This window comes from Manacus vitellinus, unplaced genomic scaffold, assembly GCF_001715985.3.
Source record: "Manacus vitellinus isolate BGI_N305 unplaced genomic scaffold, ASM171598v3 scaffold_36_pilon, whole genome shotgun sequence".
Classification (NCBI taxonomy): Eukaryota; Metazoa; Chordata; class Aves; order Passeriformes; family Pipridae; genus Manacus; species Manacus vitellinus.
This window is the reverse complement of record NW_021940508.1, coordinates 5,352,981-5,376,570: the sequence shown is the minus strand read 5'-3', so window position 1 is coordinate 5,376,570 and position 23,590 is coordinate 5,352,981. Positions and strand designations below refer to the sequence as shown.

The following is a 23,590-nucleotide window of genomic DNA, read 5'->3' as shown; positions in this document are numbered from 1 at the left end:
AACCTCTTCTAAAGATATAACAAAATTACAATGATTTAACTGGTTGATATTTCTCAGCAGACTTCGATGTAATTGAACAGAAACCGCTGAAATTCTGAGTACTGAAAGTCTCTCCTGTAACAACTGCAAAGATCCCAGTAACAAAACATGCAAAATCCTTACCAGAGTAAGTCACTGCCGTTGTACTGTATGTCGCACTTTGAGTGTAGGATGGAACAACAGTGGCTGCAGCTGCCACTGGTTGCACAGTCGAGGACACCGGATAAATGGAAAACGTAGTTGTTGCTGGACTTGGGGTTGCAGGTTTTATAGCTGTCACTTGTCGAGTTTGCTGGGCTTGGGTGTACTGAGTTGCCCCTTGGCTATATCCTGCTTTTGGAGCTAATTAGGATAGAAAATGTAAGTGTACAAAGACTGATGGGTTTTAGTTGAATGAAATGCAAACCATATTATGGGATAACTAAAAACATGCTGGTGAACAAACGTGTAAAAAGTGGGCCTTTGTTTTGGTTTCTTTGTTTGTTTTGCTTTTTAGCGTCCTGCATTCGGTTGTCATGGTTATGCACTGCATACAATGTATCAAACAGCAATTTAACCATGTCACAGCTCACACTAGTAAGCCTCACTTTTATTATTTATTTTTAACTGTGCTACTATGTTTTTAAAGAACCTCCTCATCCATTGGTTTTACTAAACCAAAGCACACACCTAAACTTTCCTCTTATTTCTAAGTGAAGTAAAAAAATTAAATAGGATTGGTGATTTGTAGCAATCATGATGCGAATAATGAAAGAATTACACAAATGAAGTAACTAAAGACTTAAAAGAGTAATTCTAATCAAGTTATCATCTGAACCTACTTCAGCAAGTTTTCTAGACAAATCAATAAGACCTTTGCCTAGAGGTATGTTTTGAGTCTACTTGGTAATAATCCAAACCTGAGAGGCAGCTACTTATGGCAATGTCACAATAACACTGAAGCTCTAGGTGCGGAAAATTTTTCAACACGTTGACAGAAACTATGCGACAAAACTAAAAAGTGAAATGTTCAAACAACTGTTTTTTAAGATATTAAAGCAGTTGACTGGCTGTGAACAAGGAGAGCGGTGTGAACCATGCCACCCACCTGTCTGGTAGTAGGACTCAGCCACTGAGGGCTGAGGCGGGGCAGCAGCAGCTACGGCTGCCGCGGTTGCTGTCGGCTGTTGATAATACTGTTTGCTGTCATAAGCTACAGCTGGGGCAGTAGATCGAACGTAGGAATAGGAATCCTAAGAATTCAAAAGAGAAAAATCACCTTTAGGTATCTATCTAGAGTAATAAAAGTCGTTAGCATTTTCTTCTGGCCTACTAAAGTAGAATTAAAACCCCCCATCTATCTATAGAGTATATACAAATAAATGCATTAAAGAAATTAAATTTACATTTAAAGGTGCTTCAGGCCTGAAACAACCCTACTGGTCTTTTATAGACTTAATACAGGAATTAACCTCATGCTATTACATAACTTTCCCTACCTAATTATTTTTGTTTTTGAAAAACATCTAATCTCACTAGTTTTTAATAAAAACTGTATCAGATTCTATTTCTGTAAAATATGAAGGGAAAACCCACAACAGATCTCCACAAAATGTAAATTTCTACAACCCCCATAAATTCACAAGGTTAGAAACATGAGCCCATATTGGCTTTAAAAATCCTATCATTAACAACATTTTTCTTGGTTATGTTTTTTGGAGTATGAAGGTGGTACTTTTAAAGCCTTCTTCCCATTACCGAACCATAAGAAGTCTATAAAATAGCCCATGTGACACCTTTAAAACATTGGAGATGCCTAGTAAGCTTAGAAGGAAATGACCTGGAAGCCACTGTACATATATGTACATATATTCTCTCATCCTCACAGTGTTTGTAGTAAAGCACAAAGAGTTGATCAACTGAGGAGTAGCAAGGCATGAACCACTAGAGCTGAAATACACTAACATATAAAAATCTTTTGTAATTCCAAAGAATATAACATAAAATCCTTTTTCCAACCAACCTATGTAAATACGAATTATTTTATTTATTTTTGGGGTCTCTCTTTCTTGTCTATTAACTGACCCCATAATTACAATATGTAAAAAATTAGAGGAACTGTGCAAAAGAATTGAGAACATGCAGTAATAATATAGTCCTTTTAGACAAACTAAGCTGCTAATTAGAATCTAGCTAATGCCTTGATAAGTTTAGGACTAAACAGCTGAAACGAGATACAGTATTTCACAATGAAAAGGGACAAAGCTCCCATTTGCAGAAGCCTGTATCCACAGCAGGTTAGGCAGGGATCTCACAGAGGGCACCCAAAAGCTATTTACAGAGTAGTTTATCTTCTAGAGCAATCTTCTATCCTCATAAGCTTGGTACTACAACTCCTATGGCACCCAGGAATCTTCCAGTAAAAATTTTCAGTGGAGGTAGAATAGTTCCTTTGGCACAGTCTTTTCAGCTACATCAGTTCCATGAGCCATTTTACTGCACACCACTTGAACATCACTTAGCTGAGGCAAGTCAGTGCTATTCTTTACAGCAGCAGCTTCACAAAATCCCATTTTCTTTTCCAAACAGCCTTTCTCTTTTAAAATTATCATTTAAATACCACACAACAGGAACTGACCTGGTAATTCTGAGTGGTGACAGGAGGCGGTGGTGGTGGGGCCTCTTGCTGGCGTTGCGTGTAGCCATAATCCGTGGCTGTGTGTGCCGTGGGATACCCTCCATAGGCAGCAGCTGTGGCAGCAGCTGCAACAGACCCACAGGGGCTGGCCTGGCCACGGCCACCGTGGCTGCTGCCGGGGCATAGGCTGCGGTGACCGTGTGCGCAGCCACTGGCGCCTGGTGCACAGTGTAGCTGGCAACCGTGGTCGGATGGGAATAGGCTACACCCGAGGCCGGCTGCTGGCTGCATTGGGAAAAAGGACAGTAAGAAAATTATTCCAACATACAAAGCCAACGCCCACACGTTTCAAAATCCCAGATTTGATTAATACTTGTCTGTTCTACAGACAGACCTGGAGCAGCTATCTACCTGTGCATACTCTTATTACCCATCTGCCACCCTCATGAAAAAGGTTGTATCATTCTGAAGGTTCTGTGGATGGACAGACAGAATAGAATCACAGAATGTCAAAGCGTGAGAAAGGACCTTAAAGACCATCTAGTCCCAACCCCCCTGCCATGGGCAGGGACACCTCCCGCTAGACCAGGTTGCTCAAGGCCTTATCGAACCTGGCCTTGAACACTGCCAGAGTTGTGGCTTCCACAGCCTTCCTGGGAAACTTGTGCCAGTGTCTCACCAGCCTCACAGTAAAGAATTTCTTCCTAATATCTAACCCAAATTTCCCCTCTTTCAGTTTTCACCCATTACTCCTTGTACTATCATTACAGTTTCTGACATATGCAGATGATGATTTTCTTAGCAAGGGGGGGTTTGTGCTGGGTTTTTTCTAAGCAGTGGAACAAGTCTTTCATTCAAAATAATGTAATAGTCTTAAACTGTTATCTTTTCATGACTGGCAAGTTTTAAAATGCTTTAGTGGTTCTTCCACAAGACTGACACATGTCAAATTAAGAAGGATGTCACTTTTCTGTCAGAGCTTTTATGTGACCTGTACTAACATGAAGTCTTCCATGAAACCATATTCAAGTAATATGATTTATTGAAAACTTCCATGGAAATTAGCTCAGAACTGTTGCATTTACTTAAATAAACACCTCTGATAGAGGACTTCTCCCACAGAAGTTTAGAATTGTAAAAACTGGCCCCACTTGCTCGTGCAGAATTCCACTGACACAACATGAAGCATCAAAAGAACAGTCAGTCTTATTGAGCAAAAAGACTGGCACCAGAGCTCTGGCAACCTTCCAGGCACATGCTGCGAATAATCTGCTCTCTAAAATTTGCAGGCAGGACACTAATATGTGGACATATACTAAGAATGAGCAAATACTAACAGCAGAAGTCAAAAATAATGGCTTCAAAGGTTTAATTACTTGAACAGAAACTAGTATCATTGTCCTGTACTGATGTGTAACTCTGTGTGATGTCCTATACTGATGTACAACTGTGGATTATTTTTAGAAGCTTAGAATAGCTATTTTGATTTTTAAACAAATAAAGCAAAGCAGGCAAAATATCACCATCTGGAACAATGTCATCAAGTGAGGATTCAGTGATAATTCTAAATTTTTAATACACTCTCTGCACTGTTTTTCAATAACAGCTAAGAATCTCTGTAGGGTTTAAAATTGCCATAGCACTATTAGAAGGTATTTCCAAAACAACTCCATGCCTAGTACAGAGGTAGTATCCTCTGCTTTTCAGAAAATAGAAAAATGAAATCTCATTTGAAGTAAATGTACTCAGCAGCACAGTGGAATTGAAATATGGTTATGCTCAAAACCAAAAGGAACAAGTTACACTATTTTTTTCCTAATGTCTGCAGTATTCCCTCTGACAGAAACAAAGTACCTTTTAACCGTATCTATTATTAGCTTTGCAAAAGACATTTCCACAACTCACTTGTGTTCAGCATGTTTTTTTAATTTAGTTTTAGAAAACCTTATCTTGTCATTTCAGTTACAATAGAACCCACCTACTTCAATTAAACAAAACAACTGCCCCTCTCTGCCCATCAGCATTCTCACAGCAGAAACAGAGAAAATTTTACTGCTATTGGACTTACATGCCTGGACTCAACCTTCTGCCTATCACAGGTCCCTGAGTGGTCAAAAGACCACTTGCATTCTACCCAATTTTAATCCACTTGTGACTTGTACTCACAATCATGTTTCATGTTATTTTCAATTTATTAGCCTAAAAGTAGAAGGAAAAGACTAAACCACTTTGATGTAACTCCCCTCACTGCTTGAAACAATTCCTCCTACCTGATGTATATAGGAAGATTCTCTGTTTGTTTAAGGTGAGAATTGGACTCCACCACAAAATTCAGGAAAACCAGTTTATGATGGTAAAAGTGAATGACAGTCTATAAAATTAGGCTGCACTATCTGCATAGCTAACAGCATAGAAGCATAAAATATTCACAAATTCTGAAGTAATTATCACTATCATACATGTTTCCTAAAACCACATTAAACTGAGTAAACAGACAACAGACTGTTTAAACTCAGACTGCAGCTGAACACACCAACAGTCCACTACTGCCAAGAAGGTAAAGCTTACTGCACACTATTCTTTCCCAAACCTAAGCCATTTTATTTCATCCTTGGTGCTAATTCTGCTACTTGTCAAGCCACTCAGTGCACTGATTTATTAACTCATTAATCTAGAAGAAAACAAAGAGAGGGTTTTTTGCTGGGGTCATTTTCTAACATGGCAGAAACATTAAGAAACATTGGAGCTTACAAAGTAAGTCGGCTGAGTGCCAGAACCCACGTAAGTTATATATATAGGAAAATGGGGAGAAAATGGGAGCTGGAGAAAGACCTGTGCAGAAGCACTAGCTTGGCTCTTCCAAGCTTCACTGAGTTTAAGTCACTATTATAAAATATGATTCAGAGCTCACAACAAACTACAAAATAACAGTGCCTGTCTATTTATCAAAGAAAATGCTTTTGTTCTCAGAATATGTATGATTAAAGATACCTGATAGTTTTCCATATTTAATATTGTGAAGAAATTACAATCATTACTGGCAGAACTATTAATAAGATTATGGTACAAACAGTTCCATTTCTTGTGCATCAAAATTCCTTATCATAGCATAGAACAACAGCCCAAATAATTTGATTTCTAAGGGTAATACAGTTCTATGTCCATGTTAATTTTAGCAAATCTGCTTCCCTTGCTTCTGCAACATCATGCAGAGCTGGTGACTGAGTTTCCAAGACTGCAAGAAAAGTATTCTAGAACTGAGTGCTTCTTCCTTCCTAAAAGTTATGTTACATTATGTTACAGAAACTCACAGTGACATCTCATCTAAATTTGTGACATTCTTCTCCCCATGGTCTTTTAACATTAAGATGAGCAGCCATTTTCATGGAATTAATTTACATAAAAATGACTTCGTGCCAACTTCTTCATTTAACTTACAAAAGTTCTTGCCCTTTTTTGGTGATTAGTGCCTTATCACATTTGCTGAGATGAACTTACCTCCTCCTAGACTATTTTGCTGGACTCCCTGTTTCACTCCATCTGTACACCTATCCTAGCATTATCTGTTTTTATGGGTCCAATCTGCTTTATTAAGTAGGTGGAGCTTAAAAATCACAGAATAATTTAGGTTTAACCAAAGATTTGGAAGTCATCTGTTTGTACCTGTTCAAAACACAGTTTATTTCAAAGTTAGATTTCTCAGGGCTTTGTCCAGTCAGGTTCTCATCATCACTAAAAATGGAAATTGCAAAACTTCTCTAGACAACCTGTTCCAGTGTGCCATGGTTTAAGCTCAGCTGCCAATTCAGCCTCAAAAAGCTGCCCACCTGCTCCACCACAGTGGAAGCAGGGAGAGAACTGGAAGAGTAGGAGTGAGAAAGCTTGTCAGTTGAGACAAAAACAGTTTAATAGGGAAAGCATAAGTCTTGCACACAAGCAAGGCAAAACAAGGATCTGGACAGGCTGGATCGATGGGCCGAGGCCAAAGGTATGAGGTTCAACGAGGCCAATTGCCAAGTCCTGTTCCTGGGTCACAATAACCTCAACCAGTGCTACAGGCTGGGGGCAGACTGCCTGGAAAGCTGCCATGGAAAAGGAGCTGGTTGACAGCAGCTCAACACAAGCCAGTATGTGCCCAGGTGGGCCAATAAGGCCAATGGCACCTGGCTCGGATCAGAAATGGTATGGCCAGCAGGACCAGGGAACTGATTGTCCCCCTTACTCAGCAATGGTAAGGCCACATCTTGACTCCTGTGTCCAGCTTTGGGCCCCTCCAAGAAAGACACTGAGGTGCTGGAGTGTGTCCAGAAAAGGGCAATGGAGCGTGGAAGGGTCTGGAGAAAAGTCCTATGAGGAGCAGCTGAGGGAGCTGTGAATGTTTAGCCTGGAGAAGAGGAGGCTCAGGGGGGACCTCATCACTCTCCACGACAATCTGAAAAGAGGTTGTAGCCAGGTGGGAGTTGGTCTCTTCACCCACAGAAGTGACAGAACATGAGAATGTGGCCTGAAGTTGTGCCAGGGAAGGTTCAGGCTGGACATCAGCGAGAATTTCTTCACTGAGAGAGTGGCTAAGCATTGGAATGGACTGCCCACAGAGGTGGTGGAGTCACTGTCCCTGGAAGTGTTCAAGAAATGACTGGACATGGCATTTGGTGCTACGGTTTAGCTGACATGGTGGTGTTTGGTCAAAGGATGGACTTGATGCCCTTGGAGGTCTTTTCCAACCTTAATGATTCTATGATTCTGTGAGTCTGTAAATTCATCCACCACTTTCTATTGGCAGGTAGGTGCCCAGCCATCCCAGGAAAGCAGGGTTCCATCACGTGTAATGGTTACTTGGGAAGACAAATGCCATCACTCTGAACATCACCCCCTTCCTCCTTCTTCCCCCAGTTTTATTGCTGAGATGGTGCCATATGGTATGGAAAGTCCCTTCAGTGAGCTGGGGTCAGCTGTCCTAGCTGCGTCCCTTCCCAATTTCTTGTGCTCCCCCAGTCTCCTTGTTTGCTTGGTGGGGTGGGGTGAGGAACAGAAAAGGCCTTGGCTCAGTGAGTCCTACTCAGCAGTAATGAACACATCTCTCTGCTATCAACACTTTTCAGAACAGATCCAAAACACAGCCTAATATCAGCTACCATGAAAAAAATTAACTTTACCCCAGACAAAATCAGCACACAATATTCGAGCACCCTGTTGAGAATTTTTTCCTTAGTTTATAGATGTTCCAATTGCAAACACAGATGAGCTCTAGACCAACATTTATATAAGGCAGATCTTCAAATTGTACTCTGCTGTATTGCTACTATATTACCCTTTCCACCAGAAGTTTTAATTAAAAAATAATACATTTTACTGATAACTACTCCTATTTCTTTAGCTTATAATAATAATAGCAGTGCTTTCCCACCACGCTGACTTAATTTCTATTTTCTAGGAAGAACACATTCTTCAACGCTCATCTTCCAGTTCAGATATCCCCATCACAGCACTTTTACTATCCCATCCAGAGCCAGGTTAAAGTGCACATGTTACACTCAAATTTTCTGCTTCAAGCTCTGTAGGTATGCTTCAGTCAACTACAAAAGGTCACCTGCAGGACCCTACCTAATGTGCTTTGTCTCTCCTTACCTTCTTTTCCACATGTATATCACTATTTACTCATGCTCTCTACTTGTTTCTCTTAAATAAGGTCACCTCTATTCAAAAGTTTCACACCCCAGTGCACACTTAACTTGCCCTCATCTTCCACATCCTAAATAAATAACCTCAAGAATGAGAGAATTCTTTATTCACAAATATTGTATTACAGTGCACGAGAAAAGTATTTTTTGTAAAACACCTTTGACTCGAATCTTTGAATAACTTCTATTCTAATTTTTACTGACACTAACAACAGGAAATACTAATCTTTCTGTGGTGTTAGTATCAGAACAAGTGCCATATTGTGAAAATATCACCACGAGATTAAACCTCCTTGATAAAACTGACTGCAGTGAGCTGTGACTGTGTATCTTTCTCCACAGTAATCTCTAATTCCATGACAATCTGATTTTCTGGGAGTGGGAGTCAGGGGCCACACTGTCTCACAGTCCTGCAGAATTTATCCCAGAGCAAAGTCCACAGCAAAAAACTGGCCTTGCCCATATTGCTGTCTCGTGCACAGAACTCCCCTCACCAAGTGCAAGTACCTTTTCTCAAAGCAGGTGTGCATTTTGCCTCAATACTTTCTAAGCTGGATATAAGAATAATACAGCAGATGTTTACACGGTATCCGACCACCATTCGACCTGTTGTGTACACTCAGAACTATCACTCTGAAACAGTGTAATACGTAAAGATATTTTTCTCATTTGTGAAGTCTCCATTCCAAAACAATGAGACACCAAAGAGTTATGAAGATCTCCCTGCTCAATTCTACACCACAAAATCGAATAAGCTACAGCACAGCTTTAAAAAAAAACAGTGAAATTCTAGATAGATACTTAGCCAGGAAAATCCTACCCTGAACACTTACATTTGGCCAAGTTGTATTAAAACATCAGCAACAAAAAGTCCACATCCTGAGAACAAGCTCTCAGAAGGTGTCAGCCATCAATACTTGTTATTAAAGTAACTAGATTAATTTCATAATTCTGTTGGTAACTTTTATTTTCCTTGTCAAAAATCAGAGCACTCAAGCAGCAACTAACAACCTTTTCTGAGCTGCACAAAAATCTTTAGCAAGAAAACTATAGCAGTGTTTTTGATACAGAAAAAGAAATATGGCCTTGAAAAGCAAAAAAAAAAAAAATCTGGGAGCACACCTAAAACAGTCAGAAGTTGCCTAGGAGGCAGAAATTGCTCATCAATACCAATTAATGAGGTACTGGTGTCCACTTGGCAAAACATTGTTCTCCAGTCCCAAAACCACATTTGTCTAACTTAAATAGCTATATAAGGTAGGTTTGTAAAGGAGCAACATTATTCCACAAAAAAGCTTAGATGAGAACTTGTTTTAACTATTAGATAGAATACAGCAGAACCCTTGTTAGTTACTTTCAAGTAACACCACCGATAGGAGGTCTGGATTACCCGTGAATGACAGAAAATTAAGAGCAATTATGAAACAAATATTGAATTCTCTTCTGTAACACACTTGGGTCATGTTTTTTTTTTCATTTCCAACTATTACCCTTTCCTAGAAAAAAAAATTGAGGTTTTTTTTTGTAAAAAACTGAATTGAAACTAGAAAGCTTTATTTTTTGCATGTTAACAATAAAAGAAAATATCTATTTTTCCAGATAACTAAAGATTTTAAGATATTTTATTTTCCACATGAAGATATTCGTGGAGTAGGTCATGCATTAAGAAATTTTATGAACTATCTGTAGCAATTACTGTCAGAAGAATAACACATTTTCAGGAAAATGCAGTCTATTTCCAACTAAGATATATAGCATATAAAAGCTCTATATAGAGGAAACACATAAAAGGTTCCCTATAAGCCTTGCTTTTCATCATACCGACTCATTTAATTAAAAAAAAAGGAAATTAATTGTTACTCATGTGCACATAACCTGAAGAAAAAAATACTGATCTCCAGCACACCTCTGTACGAACAACCAACATGCACACACACGCAAATGCCGTTACTGATCCAGCTCTGTTTAGGTTGCTGGACACTGAAAACTCCTCTCCTAGAGGCAAAGAACATCTTCAGTTTTTTAGTTTCAGTTTTCTGAGGACTGGTATTTTGATAGAGAGTTTAGATTTGGCCTAGAACCAAGTCTGTCTCTTATCCAAATGACAATCTTCCTCAGAAATTACAACTTCTAAAACATACTTCTTGCAGGTGTTTTTCATTTAAAGAGGAGATTTCCATGCTAGTTTGGCACAACATTAAAGCAAGTCTTAAAATAAATTTTAAAATACAAGTATCTTGAATTAAACTCCTCACAAATTAAGATGTATTTCTTGAATTCTAACTTTTAAGAATATTTGAACATTTTAGCATCAAGGAAACCATATCTGATAGCACCTAACTATCAGACTTCTTGAAGTTTCATAGATTATTCTATGAATAGCAAAAAATACAGATTTGCAGCTTTTTCAGGAATATGAGGATTGATACAAGTATGATCCAACTCTACAAAAACGTGGGAACGACTGGATGGTAGGCCTTGAATTTGAGCAGTTGCGGCTCTGAAATTGTAAAGATGTAAACAATACAGGATGGGAAAGCAGAAAAGGAGCAAAACTGCTGTAAATAACAGGTGCTGTTTTTGAGATTTGCCGGCACGTGAAGAACTGTCGACCACCTATCAACAGACGAGTTTAGGCGTGTGAAGAGAAGTACCTGAACAATGAAATATATTATGTTTGCGCGTGGACAGAGAAGAATATAAGTCTAAGCTTAAGGTAAATAAAGTAGCTGTGTGCCTTTCCCTGCTATCTGAGTGCATTCTTGGCTGTTGTCACAAAAACTGCTAGAAGCAGTGCAATCTGCTACTGCTGAAGATTCTAACCCAGGGAGAGGCACTCCTGAATAACTGGTCAGATGTACTTTCAGGTGTGCTAATGGAACATGGACAGAGTAAAGTAAAAACAAAATAATAACTGAAAAACAACAAAAAAGTGAGAACTTTTTTCCTTCTAAGCATGCTTGACAACAAGCAGCATAAAATGTTGAAATAACAGACTATACTAAGTTGTACTTTAGAAGTGACTTTGCTTCTGTTTTTCTAGAGCTTGTAACTCACTGCAGGCAAAAAGATTTTGATGAAGACTCAATATATATATTTAGAACTTTAATTTTTTAAAGTAAATTTTTAAATTTTCTCCTATTCTTACAGTTTTGTGAATAGAACACTGTAATTCAATTCACTAGCTATACAAAGAGAGGCCTGAAGGCGTGCAAATGTGCAATCCCCTCTTGAATTCTGCTGTATTTCAGAAGTTCCTAGTAATGTGTTCTATGGTTTAACTACATAAAGCCTAAAAAAGACAGTTCTTTGTAGCTATTTTGAGTTTCCCTTCTTCTTCCTTGTTCTAAGAACTTGCTTGTATCATTCCAATACAAACCAAAATTAATGACTGCTACTAGATGGCTAAACCATATATTATGAATAACTTACCTCAAAGGTGAACAGCCCCATGTTTTGAAAACACCCTTACTGCATTGATAATCTTTACATTTAGCTTCACAGCCTGATTTAATTCCAATCGAATTCCACAATGTTTTCCTCATGTATGTACTGCAAGTGGCTGTAACAGTGATGCAATATACACTCTGTTATCTACCTCCCTTTGCTCACAACACACAGTTCACAGCACACAAAAAGTTGATCTTTTCCAGTCTAGTCAACATCACAAAAAGACCTGAGATTGAGATGGTACATCTGCCTGAAAAGGGCCAACTAACTAACATTATCCCTGCCAAAATCACAAGATCAAAGAATGGCTGATGCTGGGAAGGAACCTCTGGAAATCATCTGGAGGTTCAGTCCCACTCAAGCAGGACCACCTACAGCCAGACACCCAAGACTGTATCCAGATGGCTTTCAAGTATCTCCAAGGATGCAGACTCCACAAATTCCCCGAGCAACCTCTGCCAGGGCTCAGTCACTCTCACAATAAAAGTCCTTCCTGATGTTCAGAGGGAACCTCCTGTGTTTCAGTTTGTGCCCACTGCCTCTGACTCCAGCACTGGGCACCACTGAAAAGAGCCTGGCTCTGTCCTCTCTGCATCCTTCCTTCAAGCATTTATACACATTAAGAAGATCCCCCTCAGCCTCCTTTTCTCCACACTGAACAATCCCAGCTCTCCTTGCCTTTCTCCATAAAAGCTACAGATCCTTCAGCATCTTTGTGGGCTTTTCACTGAACTCTCTCCAGTATGTCCATATCTCTCCTGTACTGAAGCACAGAAATGGATGCAGGATTCCAGGTGTGGCCTCACTGGTGCTGAATTAGAGGGGAAGGATCACCTCTCTCAATGTCCTGGCAATATTTGCACTAATGCAGCCCAGGATGCTATTCCCTTTCTTTGCTGCAAGGACCCATTGCTGTCTCACATTCAAGTCTAGTGTCCATTGGGATCCCCAGGTCCTTTTTCTGCCAAGCTGCTTTCCAGTTGGGTGGCCCACAGCATAAATTGGCACATAGGGTTGTTTTTTCATACAGAGCTTTGCACTTCCCCTTGTCAAACTTCCTGAGATTCCTGTCAGCCCATTTCTCCAGCCGTTTGAAGTCCCTCCAAATGTCACTGCAACTCTCTGGCACATCAGCCATTCCTCCTAAGTGTTTATCATGAGCAAACTTGCTGAGGGTACACTCTGCCCCATCATCTGGGTCATTAATAAAGATGTTAAATAGAAAAAAATGCTAAACTTGGCACATTCTCTGTAAAAGTAAAGAAACTTCACTAGTATGGAAAGTTGTATTAAATTGTTAAAACATTCTGTGTTTCCTATCTTAAACTAGTACTTTGCTTTTCTAGCATCAATAATGTAACAACACATTAACCTACCACTGTTTTGTTTTAGAAACAGATCAAATTTTACACATTATTTAACACCCTAGAGTTAAGCCTACAGTCATCAAACCATTCTGAGGATACAACTTCAAAGGACATAACTATACCATTAACCATAACTATGCCATTAACAGAAATGCTTCCCCAAGTGCTCTGCTCCTAAAGACAAGAACCTGCTGCAAATTTCAACTAGTTGGTAGACTTCTCTCCTTAAAATGACAAAGGCTCCTCTGACTCCTGAGGCACTTTTCCTCCTCGGTTACCACCACCTCCTCTTGTCTCCCCTTTACAGCCAACTGCAATACTGGTACAGCCCATGTTAACAAGCTCAGAGCCCTCCTTGCCTTTCTAATGTTGGTGCACCTCCTTTGAGAGCAGGACCTCATTGACTTGAAAAGAGGTCTATCAAAATCCTTTCAAAAACACCAGCACTGGAGGCTTCTTGTGTACACTAAGTAAGCTAGAACAGCATGTTTAGGATAGCACTTAAGACTAAACAAAAAGAGAATCAGCTCCACACAGCTCTGTCACATTCACTGAAGTCTCCTTGGCTGAAAATCCGTATGCTTCAAGATGTGATGCAACTCAAAAGAGTATGAGCATAAAATTCACAGAGAAAGCATTTGGAGCTTTTGCCTTCCTGCTATGGTAAAACTATGATTATTTTCACTGTCCATGCATTTTAGAATAAGGTGTATGTGCTATAAGATGCATAAATGTTTTTCTTCGCATAAGTTTAAGTCTACTATTACATACTCTCTTCAGAAGAAAAGCTACTCAGTATTGTCCTCATCTGTTTCTACCAGTACAACCCTGACTTATGTTCAGTGATACTTCTTTATATGCCTGTGTGAATTACAGTCCTAATGCCTCTGAAAGACTGAATACTTTTCAAACCAGTATCTACTTGAAGAAGAGGTACCTGGGGAAGACACTGAAGACAAAAGAAAAGTTAATTAGAAACACCAGCAAATGTGAAAAAAACACTCCACCCCCAATCAATTCTCAATAGCCACCTTGCCCAACCACAGCAATTCACCCTCCTTTGCTGTTCTGCACCAGACTCAAGTATGTTTTAACATCAAGCTCTACCGTTGAATTCCAAACTAGCTCTAACTGCGAGAGTTCACTTCCATATGGCTGCTTTGAAGATTGCATCTGAACCTAAACTCACAGATACCGTGGTCTGCTCTGAACCTGAACTGCTAGAATTGCCTTTACCTGTGAAGGCTCAGCACATTTAGCAATATTCACTCTGCTTCAAGGCAATTCAAAGTTAACAAATCACTCCTAACTACAAGAGCATCTTCATCACTATCCTGTCTCACTAGAGCAGAGACATAGTATGAATATCACTAAGATGAAACTCAAGCACTTAAAGATTCTTCATCTTTTTAACAGAAGGCAAAATCATAACACAAATTTAATTAAACAAGACTATCACATTCACACACTTTGTCCAAACATTACTCAATACCCCTATCTCTCCATCAGCATCTTCTCATTTCAACCAGCAAACTTCAGAATAAAAGCATATTACGCCTCTCTCCAGCACTGAACCAAGCATGCTAGTATTTTTTACATGCTAAAGACAAGCCAATATTAGTATGGTAATTTCACACTGAATAGACACAAAGAAATGAGGTCTAGTATCACCAAATTCCACACTTATTTCAGGCTCCTAAATGGATAGATTAGTAGACACTAAAATAAATAACAAATGAAGTTTGCATTGAATGCAGGTTTATAATCTTGGGCCCTAATACCGCCACTGGCAGAAAGCACAAATTGAAAGGTATTGCAATATTCAGAGACATTTCCTGCATTAGTATTTGCATAATCTAATGCTTCTCTCATTAAGTCATGATACTATTACACAAAGAATTTTAAATGAGTAGGATAGCAGGAAATTTTATGCAGCAACAACACTGAAAGGAACAAGAATGCTTCTAATACATTATTTACAGGTTTAAAGGGCACTTAGCTCTTTTGCTGCCTTTGATTAAACATGAAACGTTAAGATTTCAAGTGTGTTTTATGAAAATTAGTATTTATGAACTAATAAAGACAGTCATCTATTCCTTTTCTTATCTAGTCAATACCAATCACACTGTTACAATGGTAAATATTATTAACTCCTGCATGCCTGTCCTGGTTTTTGGCTGGCGTGGAGTTAAGTTTTTTTTAGTAGCTGGCTTAGTGCTGTTTTGGATTTAGTATGAGAATAATACTGATAACACACTGATGGTTTAGTTGCTCAGCAGGGCTCACTCTAAATCAAGGACTTTTCAGTGTCCCGTGCTATGCCAGAGAGCAGTTGCAAAAAAAGTCAGGAGGGAGCATGGAGAGAGCTGACCAGAAATAGCCAAAGAGATATTTCATATCATGGAATATCATGCCCAGTGTATAAACTATGGGGAATTGGCCAGGAGCTGCTGCTTGCTTCTGGGCAGGTTGGGCATTGGTCAGCATATGATGAGCAATTGTGTTGTGCTTCACTTTCTTCTCTTGGGCTTTATTCCCCCTGCTCTCTTCATTACTATTATTTTTATTATTATTACTGCTATAACTCATATTATTGTATTCTATTTTGTTTCAACTATTAAAACTGTTCTTATCTCAACCCAGGAGTTTTGCTTTTCTGATTCTCCTCCCCACCAGTACCCGTGGGAAGCGAGTGAGAGCCTGTGTAGTACTGAGTTGCTGGCTGGGGTTAAACAGCAACGACACAGTACTTCTGAATTTTCCAAATCCAAGATCTAACACCTGAGAACCTACCAATCTGGCCTCTAAAACTGCTTCAAATATCAGTAGTTAATGTTAAGACTTGGACAAATTTTAATTTCTTCTTCATGTGCAGCATGAGAGAGTATTTAAATGATCCACCAATGCCACAGATAAACTGGAATCCCAGGAAGACACTGTAAATTCTATGCCAATAATAGCTCCATAGTCTTTTCAGTGTTGATTTAAACTCCGCATCTGGGACAGGGCAACCCTGGATGTATAGATAGACTGGGGAATGAGATGCTGCAAAGCAGTGCCACAGAAAGGGACCTAGAATATGAGCTAAGCTTAATCCTCTCCTTTAATATTAAACATTGAAGTAAATAAAATTTAATGTATTTCATTTCCATTTCCAGGAAAAAATAATTGCAAAAAAACAGTCTGGGAGTTCTTACAAGACCTCCATAAAACTGTACATTCCTGAAACTGTATGCAATTTTTATTAGAGAGTAGCATACATCTGCACTTGTTTGTTAATAATCCTTGAGATATACGCTTTCTTCTTTTGTTTTTCCCATTAGCCAAGACGTAGGCATCATGGAAGGTCTTTATCGCAGATTTATGGAATGAACAACATAAGACTGAAACGTGGACTTTAGGGTGCTACTCCCATACAAGCCAAAAATGTGAAGGCAATTCCTGACTGTATGTAGCAAATTAAGCAACCTGATGTCAGAAAATGTGAGATAATAGATGCTACCGGTTGCTTTTTAACACCCTGGTCACAATTCGGATGAACAAACCCAACAAATATACAGAGACTCATGGCAGTGTGTCCATACGAGATCTGTACAGACCTATAAGATGCAGGTCTGCCTGCCTACAGTCACAGGTCCTCAAGTTCCACTACAGTACGTGCTCCCGGTCTTAGAAATCATAGTAGGAGATATTTCTAAAAGGTAGCTGGCCCGGAAAGTACCTTCTCTACTTTCTCAGACACATCAATCGTAACATTACTTCAACCGGATCAAGTCCCCTGTATTTTCCCGTGCTCCATCTCTCCCCTTATCCATCCCGTCTCCCTCAGGCTGGGTTCCGACCCATGTTAGCAAGGATTCTGCCGTCCCGCACCGACAGCAAAGCCCTGGGGAGCAGGGCCCGCGCTGCCCGGAGCCGCAGGAGCAGACGGGCCCGGGGGCGGCACTCGGTGACTCGCCGGTGCTGCTGCCTGCAATGGCCATTTTTTTTGAGGGCCTGGGACCGATGCCGCCGCCGACTCTCCTCCCCCTCTCCCGCGCTGTGCTCGGCCCACCGTCCCACCCTGGGGGACACGGGAGATGAGGAGCAGAAGGAGCCTGAGACACGCACCCCGGGCGCGGCGGAGGACGTCCGGGCACGGCGCCCGGGCGAGAGGCGAGGGGCGGGCTGCGCGGGTCCCGGCCGGGGACAGGGGCGGGGCGGGTCGCGGCGGTGGTTACCTGTATGGGCAAGCCCCGCTGTGGGTGAATCCAAAGTAGTTGCGGTGGCCATTTTGGCATCTTCCCCCACCGGCTGGGCACTGCGGCGGCGGCGACGGCGGGCCGCCGGGGGCCCCCATGACAGAGGCCGGCGGGAGAGGCGGGTGGGGAGAAGAAGGGGAACACAACAGAGGACAAGGGACGAGAAAGCGCGGAGCGCCGGTCAGAACTGGGGCCTCAGCACCGACCCCCACCCCGACCCGCCGCCGCCCCTCCCCGCGCACGGGACACGCCGAGCGCCGCTACTCACCATAGGTGCAACGAAACTAACCGGGCACTATGGGAATCATGAGTCCGGCCTGGCAGCGACGGCGGCGGTGAAATCAACTCTCCCCCGCCTCCCACCTCCCTCCTCCGCCTCTCCTCCTCCTCCTCCTCCTCCCGCTCGCTCCTTCCCCACCCACGAACCGCGACAACGGCGGAGTGCGGCCGGCCGGCTCGCCTGCGCAAGGCGGGATGTGCGCGGGGGGCCGCTGGGAACTGTAGTCCGGCCGCCGCGGCGCCCCCGCCCGCAGAACGGGGACCCGCGGGAGCCGCCCGCCGCCGCCGGGAGCCCCATGATGCGCAGGCGCGGGATGTGCGCCGGGGCCGCCGGGAGTTGTAGTCCCGCTGTCCGACCACGGGGAGCCGCGCTCAGGGCAGCACAGAGAGTATTTACACACAAACATGTATATCTCTCATATGTAGAGCCCCATCTCACAACAGTTCTTATATGCTTATTGCACGTACAACACAGGTACAGCCTCACCCATACTGGGCCCATTCGTGCACCAGCAGCCCGTCAGATCGCTACTGAAATCCACTGGCCGGTGCAGTGACCTCCCGACCAAAGGGACTAAATTAGTGTCTATTCCTCGAGGCTCTGCCCCTCCTTCGCACACTCCTCCTCTCTGAGCAGCAGGCGTTCCTCAAAGCTCTGAAGAGAGCAAAACTTAAGTGCTGAAACACTTCCATCTCTTTTTTTTTTTTTTTTGTCTGTGCTGCACTGTGCATTTTTCATAAACTAGTCAAGACTTATAAAACACTTCTGGATTCAGTAAATCATTATCATTTTGGAAGTATTTGTTTTCTGTAAGCCACACATACTCAAAACGCCCCTGCTTGGGATCTCCTCCCATGGTCCTCACAAAAACAGGGGTTTCCCTTATCCTACAGTAGCTGTGGACATCTTAGGCACTAAGACTTCAAAGATACTGTTGTTCATAAAATGAGAGGAAAAAAGTAATTTCTCATCTAAAGCTTACATTATTGCAGCTGCATATGAAGTACTGCTACTTCAGATGCCAAACATCCTTGCCAGTCCACTGGACATAATTTGTCATTATTATGAATTTTGCATACGGAGTATTACTGTACCTTTTCTTCATTCTTATCCTTATCAGGCACAATAGTAAAAGGAATCTGCGTGGTTCCACCCAAAGTGCTTTTCTGTGCAGAAAGTGGCTATTGGGTGAAAACATTTCAATAATTTAGTTTATAGATTACAAAAAGCAAAGCCTTAATCTCAAAGTTCTCTGTGACAGTATTTGAGGAGAGGGCTATACAGAAATCTTCTACAGAAGAACTCAGAGGGTATGACCTCTGCCATGAAAACTTTGATTGAGGTAGCATACACAAATGAGATATATATACACTCCCTCTTCCTTTTTTTTTTTTTTTAATTGTTCATAATTAGACCACTGGATCGTGATGCTTGGACAAGAAGACAACAGAAGTTTTCTTCCACTTGCTTTCAAGTTTCTTCAATTATAAACATTCAATATACTGATGAATAAGCAATATTCAATACACATTTCTTTACAAATACAAGCATCTATATACAGACACAGACATTCACACACCTTTAAACACTACATCACTAAAGCTATATTTCACTAGTGTATAGGCCTGCAATCGCCTCTTCATTTATGAGGTAAACTTTGTTGAATGACAGAATATCATAGATTGGCTTGGGTTGGAAGGGACCTTCAAGGTCATCTCATTCCAACCTCACTGCCACGGACAGTTGTCACATGCCACTAGACCAAGTTGCTCAGAGTCCCATCCAGCCTGCTCTTGAACACTTCCAGGGATGAGACATCCACAGGTTCTCTGGACAACCTGTTCCAGAGCCTCACCACCCTCATAGTAAAGAATTTTTTCTAATATCTAATCTAACCCTATTCTCTTTCAGTTTGAAGCCGTTCTCTCTTGTCCTGTCACTCCAGGCACTTGTAAATAAACTCTCTGTATCTTTCTTATAGGTTTCCGTCAGATATTGGAAGGCTCCAGAGTCAGCCTTCTCTTTTCCAGGCTGAACAATCCCAATTCTCTCAGCCTTTCCTCACAGGAGAGGTGCTCCATTCCTCTGATCATCTTGGTGGCCTCATCTGGACTCTCCTAATGGATATCATACATCTATATATACATATATATGTATTTAATATATAGAACTACTAATATATATATCGTATTATAATATTCCAAACCAACTTGGACTACTTACCCTCTTTTCAACTTTGTTTCCACAAAAAAACCCCAAAACCCTTCCTATTGAAAATACAGTACTTTTTAAAATCCAAATAATTTCTAGTAGTTCTAATTCAGATATTACACCCTCTGTGTTGTGATTTCAGCCCCACATATGTCTGAGCATTAACTCCCACTTGGCAGTTCGATTCAGCTGCAATTTCATCAGAAGATTCAGATTACTACCCTGGGTGAATTTTGCATTTTCAGTCTACACTGCATATATCACTTAAAAAAGACTACAACACGCTTTATGAGAAGTCACACTTACTAAATATTACCAAAAACACCCCCAAGGTTTCCCTTTTTCCTTGAAAAAAACCCAAATGACTAGTATTATACAAGTCTTTCCCTCAGCAGCTTCCTAATAAGAACCTGATGCTTCCTGGTGACTTTGTGAACCATTACATAACATCTATTTATGCTACTAGTTGCTTGCAGGATCAGATTCATAGTCTATACTTAAAAAAACCTCAGTAGGTTATAAAACAAGATTGCATCTCCCTAAGACGTGTATCAGATTGCTTCAAAATGAAACAGTAGTAAATTCAGATTAGATCCTTCAGGGCATTTTGAGCTTTACTGATTTCTGTATCCTTAACTGGAAGGGAAATACATGGAGTGATAAAGTGCAAGTCGTGGCAGAGGGAGAAAGAAAGAAAAACTTTTGTGAAAGATGAAGAAGGTATTTTTTAAACAGGAAAATTAAACATCATCTCTCTTCCTATTAAGATTACAGAAGAACAGCCAAGAATTTGCAGAATAAAAATGTACACTGGAACACAATTCTTTAATTTGGAATCAAATACTACAGCTACTCTTTCTGCTCAAAGTTCAGTGTGTTTAAAAATATCACAGACAAAACTGGTAAGCAAGGTAGCATTCAGAAAAACTAATTTTTGACGTTCTTTTTAACTCTGTGAAAGGAGATCTCCAAAATATGGGGAGAAGAAGAAAGTACCATATAACCTGCAGTGCCATCAATCCTGCTATTTTTACTTTAATGTTCCGAGATGCATGTCTCAGCTGCTACCACAGGACTGCAGAACTGTGCTTGAAACACAATGGGGAAACCCAAATCTTTTTAAATCTTAAGATCTGTTAAGTAAGATTAAGTAAGATTTCTTCCAGTTTATGTAAAAGCTGGCTCTCAGCCGGCCTTTGAGTGCCCACCAGAGGGCAGGGCGATGCAGCGGAAGATTAAAGGCTTCCAACACAGCACAGACCATGCTAACAAAAGCTGCTCTTCTATTTCCTGAAAAGGTAACTTAATACTTAGGGCTCTCTTTGTAAAAGCTCTAGATGGAAAAAGGTTTACAATCAGCATACGGAATCCAATGCTACCTTCTCACCTGGAAATTATTTCAGATAGCTACAGAGACAAGACATTCTTCAGCTTATCAACATTATTTTAAAGGGAATTTACATTTTTTAAGCAGTGAAGACAAAGACCCTGTGTTTTCACCATGATTTAAAATTATTAAAGCAAAAAAGTGTCACTTTTAACAACAGTGTTTAGGCACTGAAGAGTGACCATAACAATAGACATATTAAAATAAATAAAAGTAATTTATTAAACTACAGATGGAAGTTATCAGTGTTTAAATACTAAATTGCAACATGAAAACCCCACTTCCCAAACATAACAGAAAGTTATGCAAGTATTAATGCAAACTCAAATTGCACATGATACACACACAAGAAACAAACCAGTTACAGTACACAGGCAAAAGAATACTCTCTGGCAGCACCTCTTACTTGTTCTTTCCTGACACTTTAATAAAACTACTGCCCATGTTATAGGCTAACCTTCCGTTCTACAGCACATTTCATCATCCACCTTTTAAACTAGTAAGTAGAGAACAAAAGAGCTTTAAAGAGCTGATCTCTCACTGGGCTTGCCCCAAAATGTGTGTTTCTAAGTAGAGGAGTCAACCATTGCAGCCAGTAATTGTTATGAGATCAGAAGCCCGTGCATTTTTCAGCATTGCCATTCAAATCTGCATTCTAACATATGTTTTTGAAGAAAAAACTAGTGCTTGAACATTATTCTGTGCCAAAGACATGTGGGATATGAAATGAGGCAATCAGGCAGTAACTAGAAGAATTTAAGCCCTTTTAAGGCAGCTACAGAAGTAAAGTGTCTGATGAGGTAACAAACCCATTACAAAAGTCTATTTTAAGAGCTCAGAAAGTGAACTATACCCCTTAGGGGGATAGATGACTCAGTCAGAAGGTAACAGCAGAGAATTTACCTTGGAAAAATTACGGCTCCTTTCCCACTGTTCTAGAGACAGCATTTTTTCTTGGTAGCTTCTTTCTTCTTTTTTAAAAAGAATAAAACACAGTAAGGGTAATTTACCAATAGCTCGAACAGCCACAATACTCAACAACCAGAATAATTCTCAAAGAAACCTCTTATTACTGAAAAGCAGAACATGAAATCTCCACTTGCAGCAAACACTCCCTTCCCCTCACTGACCTGTTATTTATGAATTCAGCTGTAAAAATAAACTTGGTACTTGCTTTGGAGGAAATGCTGCAGGTGGGAGAAATTAACTCATTAAGAGCCAGAAAAAAAATGTTTTAGAAATTTTGATTTATGTCAAGGCTGAAAGACTTGATTAAAAATGCATTAAGAATTGCTGATTTGAATCAACAGTTCCTTGATGGTTTGATTAAAACCCGAGCATTCTTTGTGTAGCAGGTGTTAACATCTAAGAAAGCGAAGCAGACATGGATTACAAAGAACCTTTACTGCCATTAAACTTCTAACATGAGATGTTAGTGAAAATCTTGAAAAGAGTAACTATGGATTTTTACAGATTAACATTTCACATTTGGAGGTGATCTTGTGTGGAACAGGTTTTTTTTCTTTGTTGGAGTTAAGCAATAAGTATTACAATATCATCTGTCCATCTTCCACAATTATATGGCTTGACAAGACCGGTGTTTGTGCAGTGGTGATAATTACTACACTGCCCACGTGTGATTTAATGTCTTTTAATTCTCTATAAACAACTATATTTTTATTTTCCAAAGGTCAGGCATGTAGTAAGAATGGTATATTTTTCTATTTTTCTTTTCATTTTGCAAGCTATGTAACATCGTGAAACTGCAAGTTACCAAGGAATATTTAAAAGAGTACACTTCCTATTTCTGGTATTTCCTTTCTGTTTTCCTGCTACTAAAGTGAAAAAGTGAAAGGTGGTTCTCACGCTGAAAGCCAGTTTACTTTGAAACAAAGAATTGTCAACTTTATATTGTAATTGTAATTAGCATAAGCAGGCATAGTTTAGTGTGACTTAGCAACCTGGAATATTTTAACAAATATTCAAAACTGCTAGCTGCAAATAGGGAACGACCCCTGTGTGAGAGACAGATAGTTAACTAATTGTTGCTTCAAAAACACATAAACAGGCTTGGAGAAACAGATAGGTAACCAACTGTTGCTTTTAGGCACGTAGACAGGTGTTATCAAGAAAGCCAGAAAATGTGTCTTAGGCCTAAGTAAAACAGAATGCTATTGTAATGTGTGCTTAACCATTTAGTTTATCAGCTACTGACCATAGAAATGTAAGAGTGTATGGCATTTATGATAAAACTGCTATATAAACCCATGGAAAATGTGGAAAGGCAGAAGGCACATCTGTGTGGTTAACCCCGCGT

The 23,590-nt window shown here is 40.4% G+C and overlaps 1 protein-coding gene and 1 non-coding gene across 2 annotated transcripts in view; both read right to left on the bottom strand.

Annotated features, from left to right (window-relative positions):
* Positions 1-2,946, bottom strand: part of ZFR (zinc finger RNA binding protein) — a gene marked incomplete at its 5' end in the record, with an annotated part of 29,278 nt that extends 26,332 nt beyond the window's left edge. Inside the window, 4 exon segments of the mRNA XM_018077276.3 lie at positions 163-381; positions 1,127-1,271; positions 2,657-2,791; positions 2,794-2,946. Coding sequence (XP_017932765.2) covers positions 163-381; positions 1,127-1,271; positions 2,657-2,791; positions 2,794-2,946 — 652 coding nt within the window.
* A 2,807-nt stretch (positions 2,947-5,753) lies between these two features.
* On the bottom strand, positions 5,754-5,889 carry LOC112841204. Its single transcript, XR_003212825.1, has one exon. It is a non-coding gene; the product is annotated as a small nucleolar RNA SNORA66 (small nucleolar RNA).
* Positions 5,890-23,590: the final 17,701 nt, after the last annotated feature.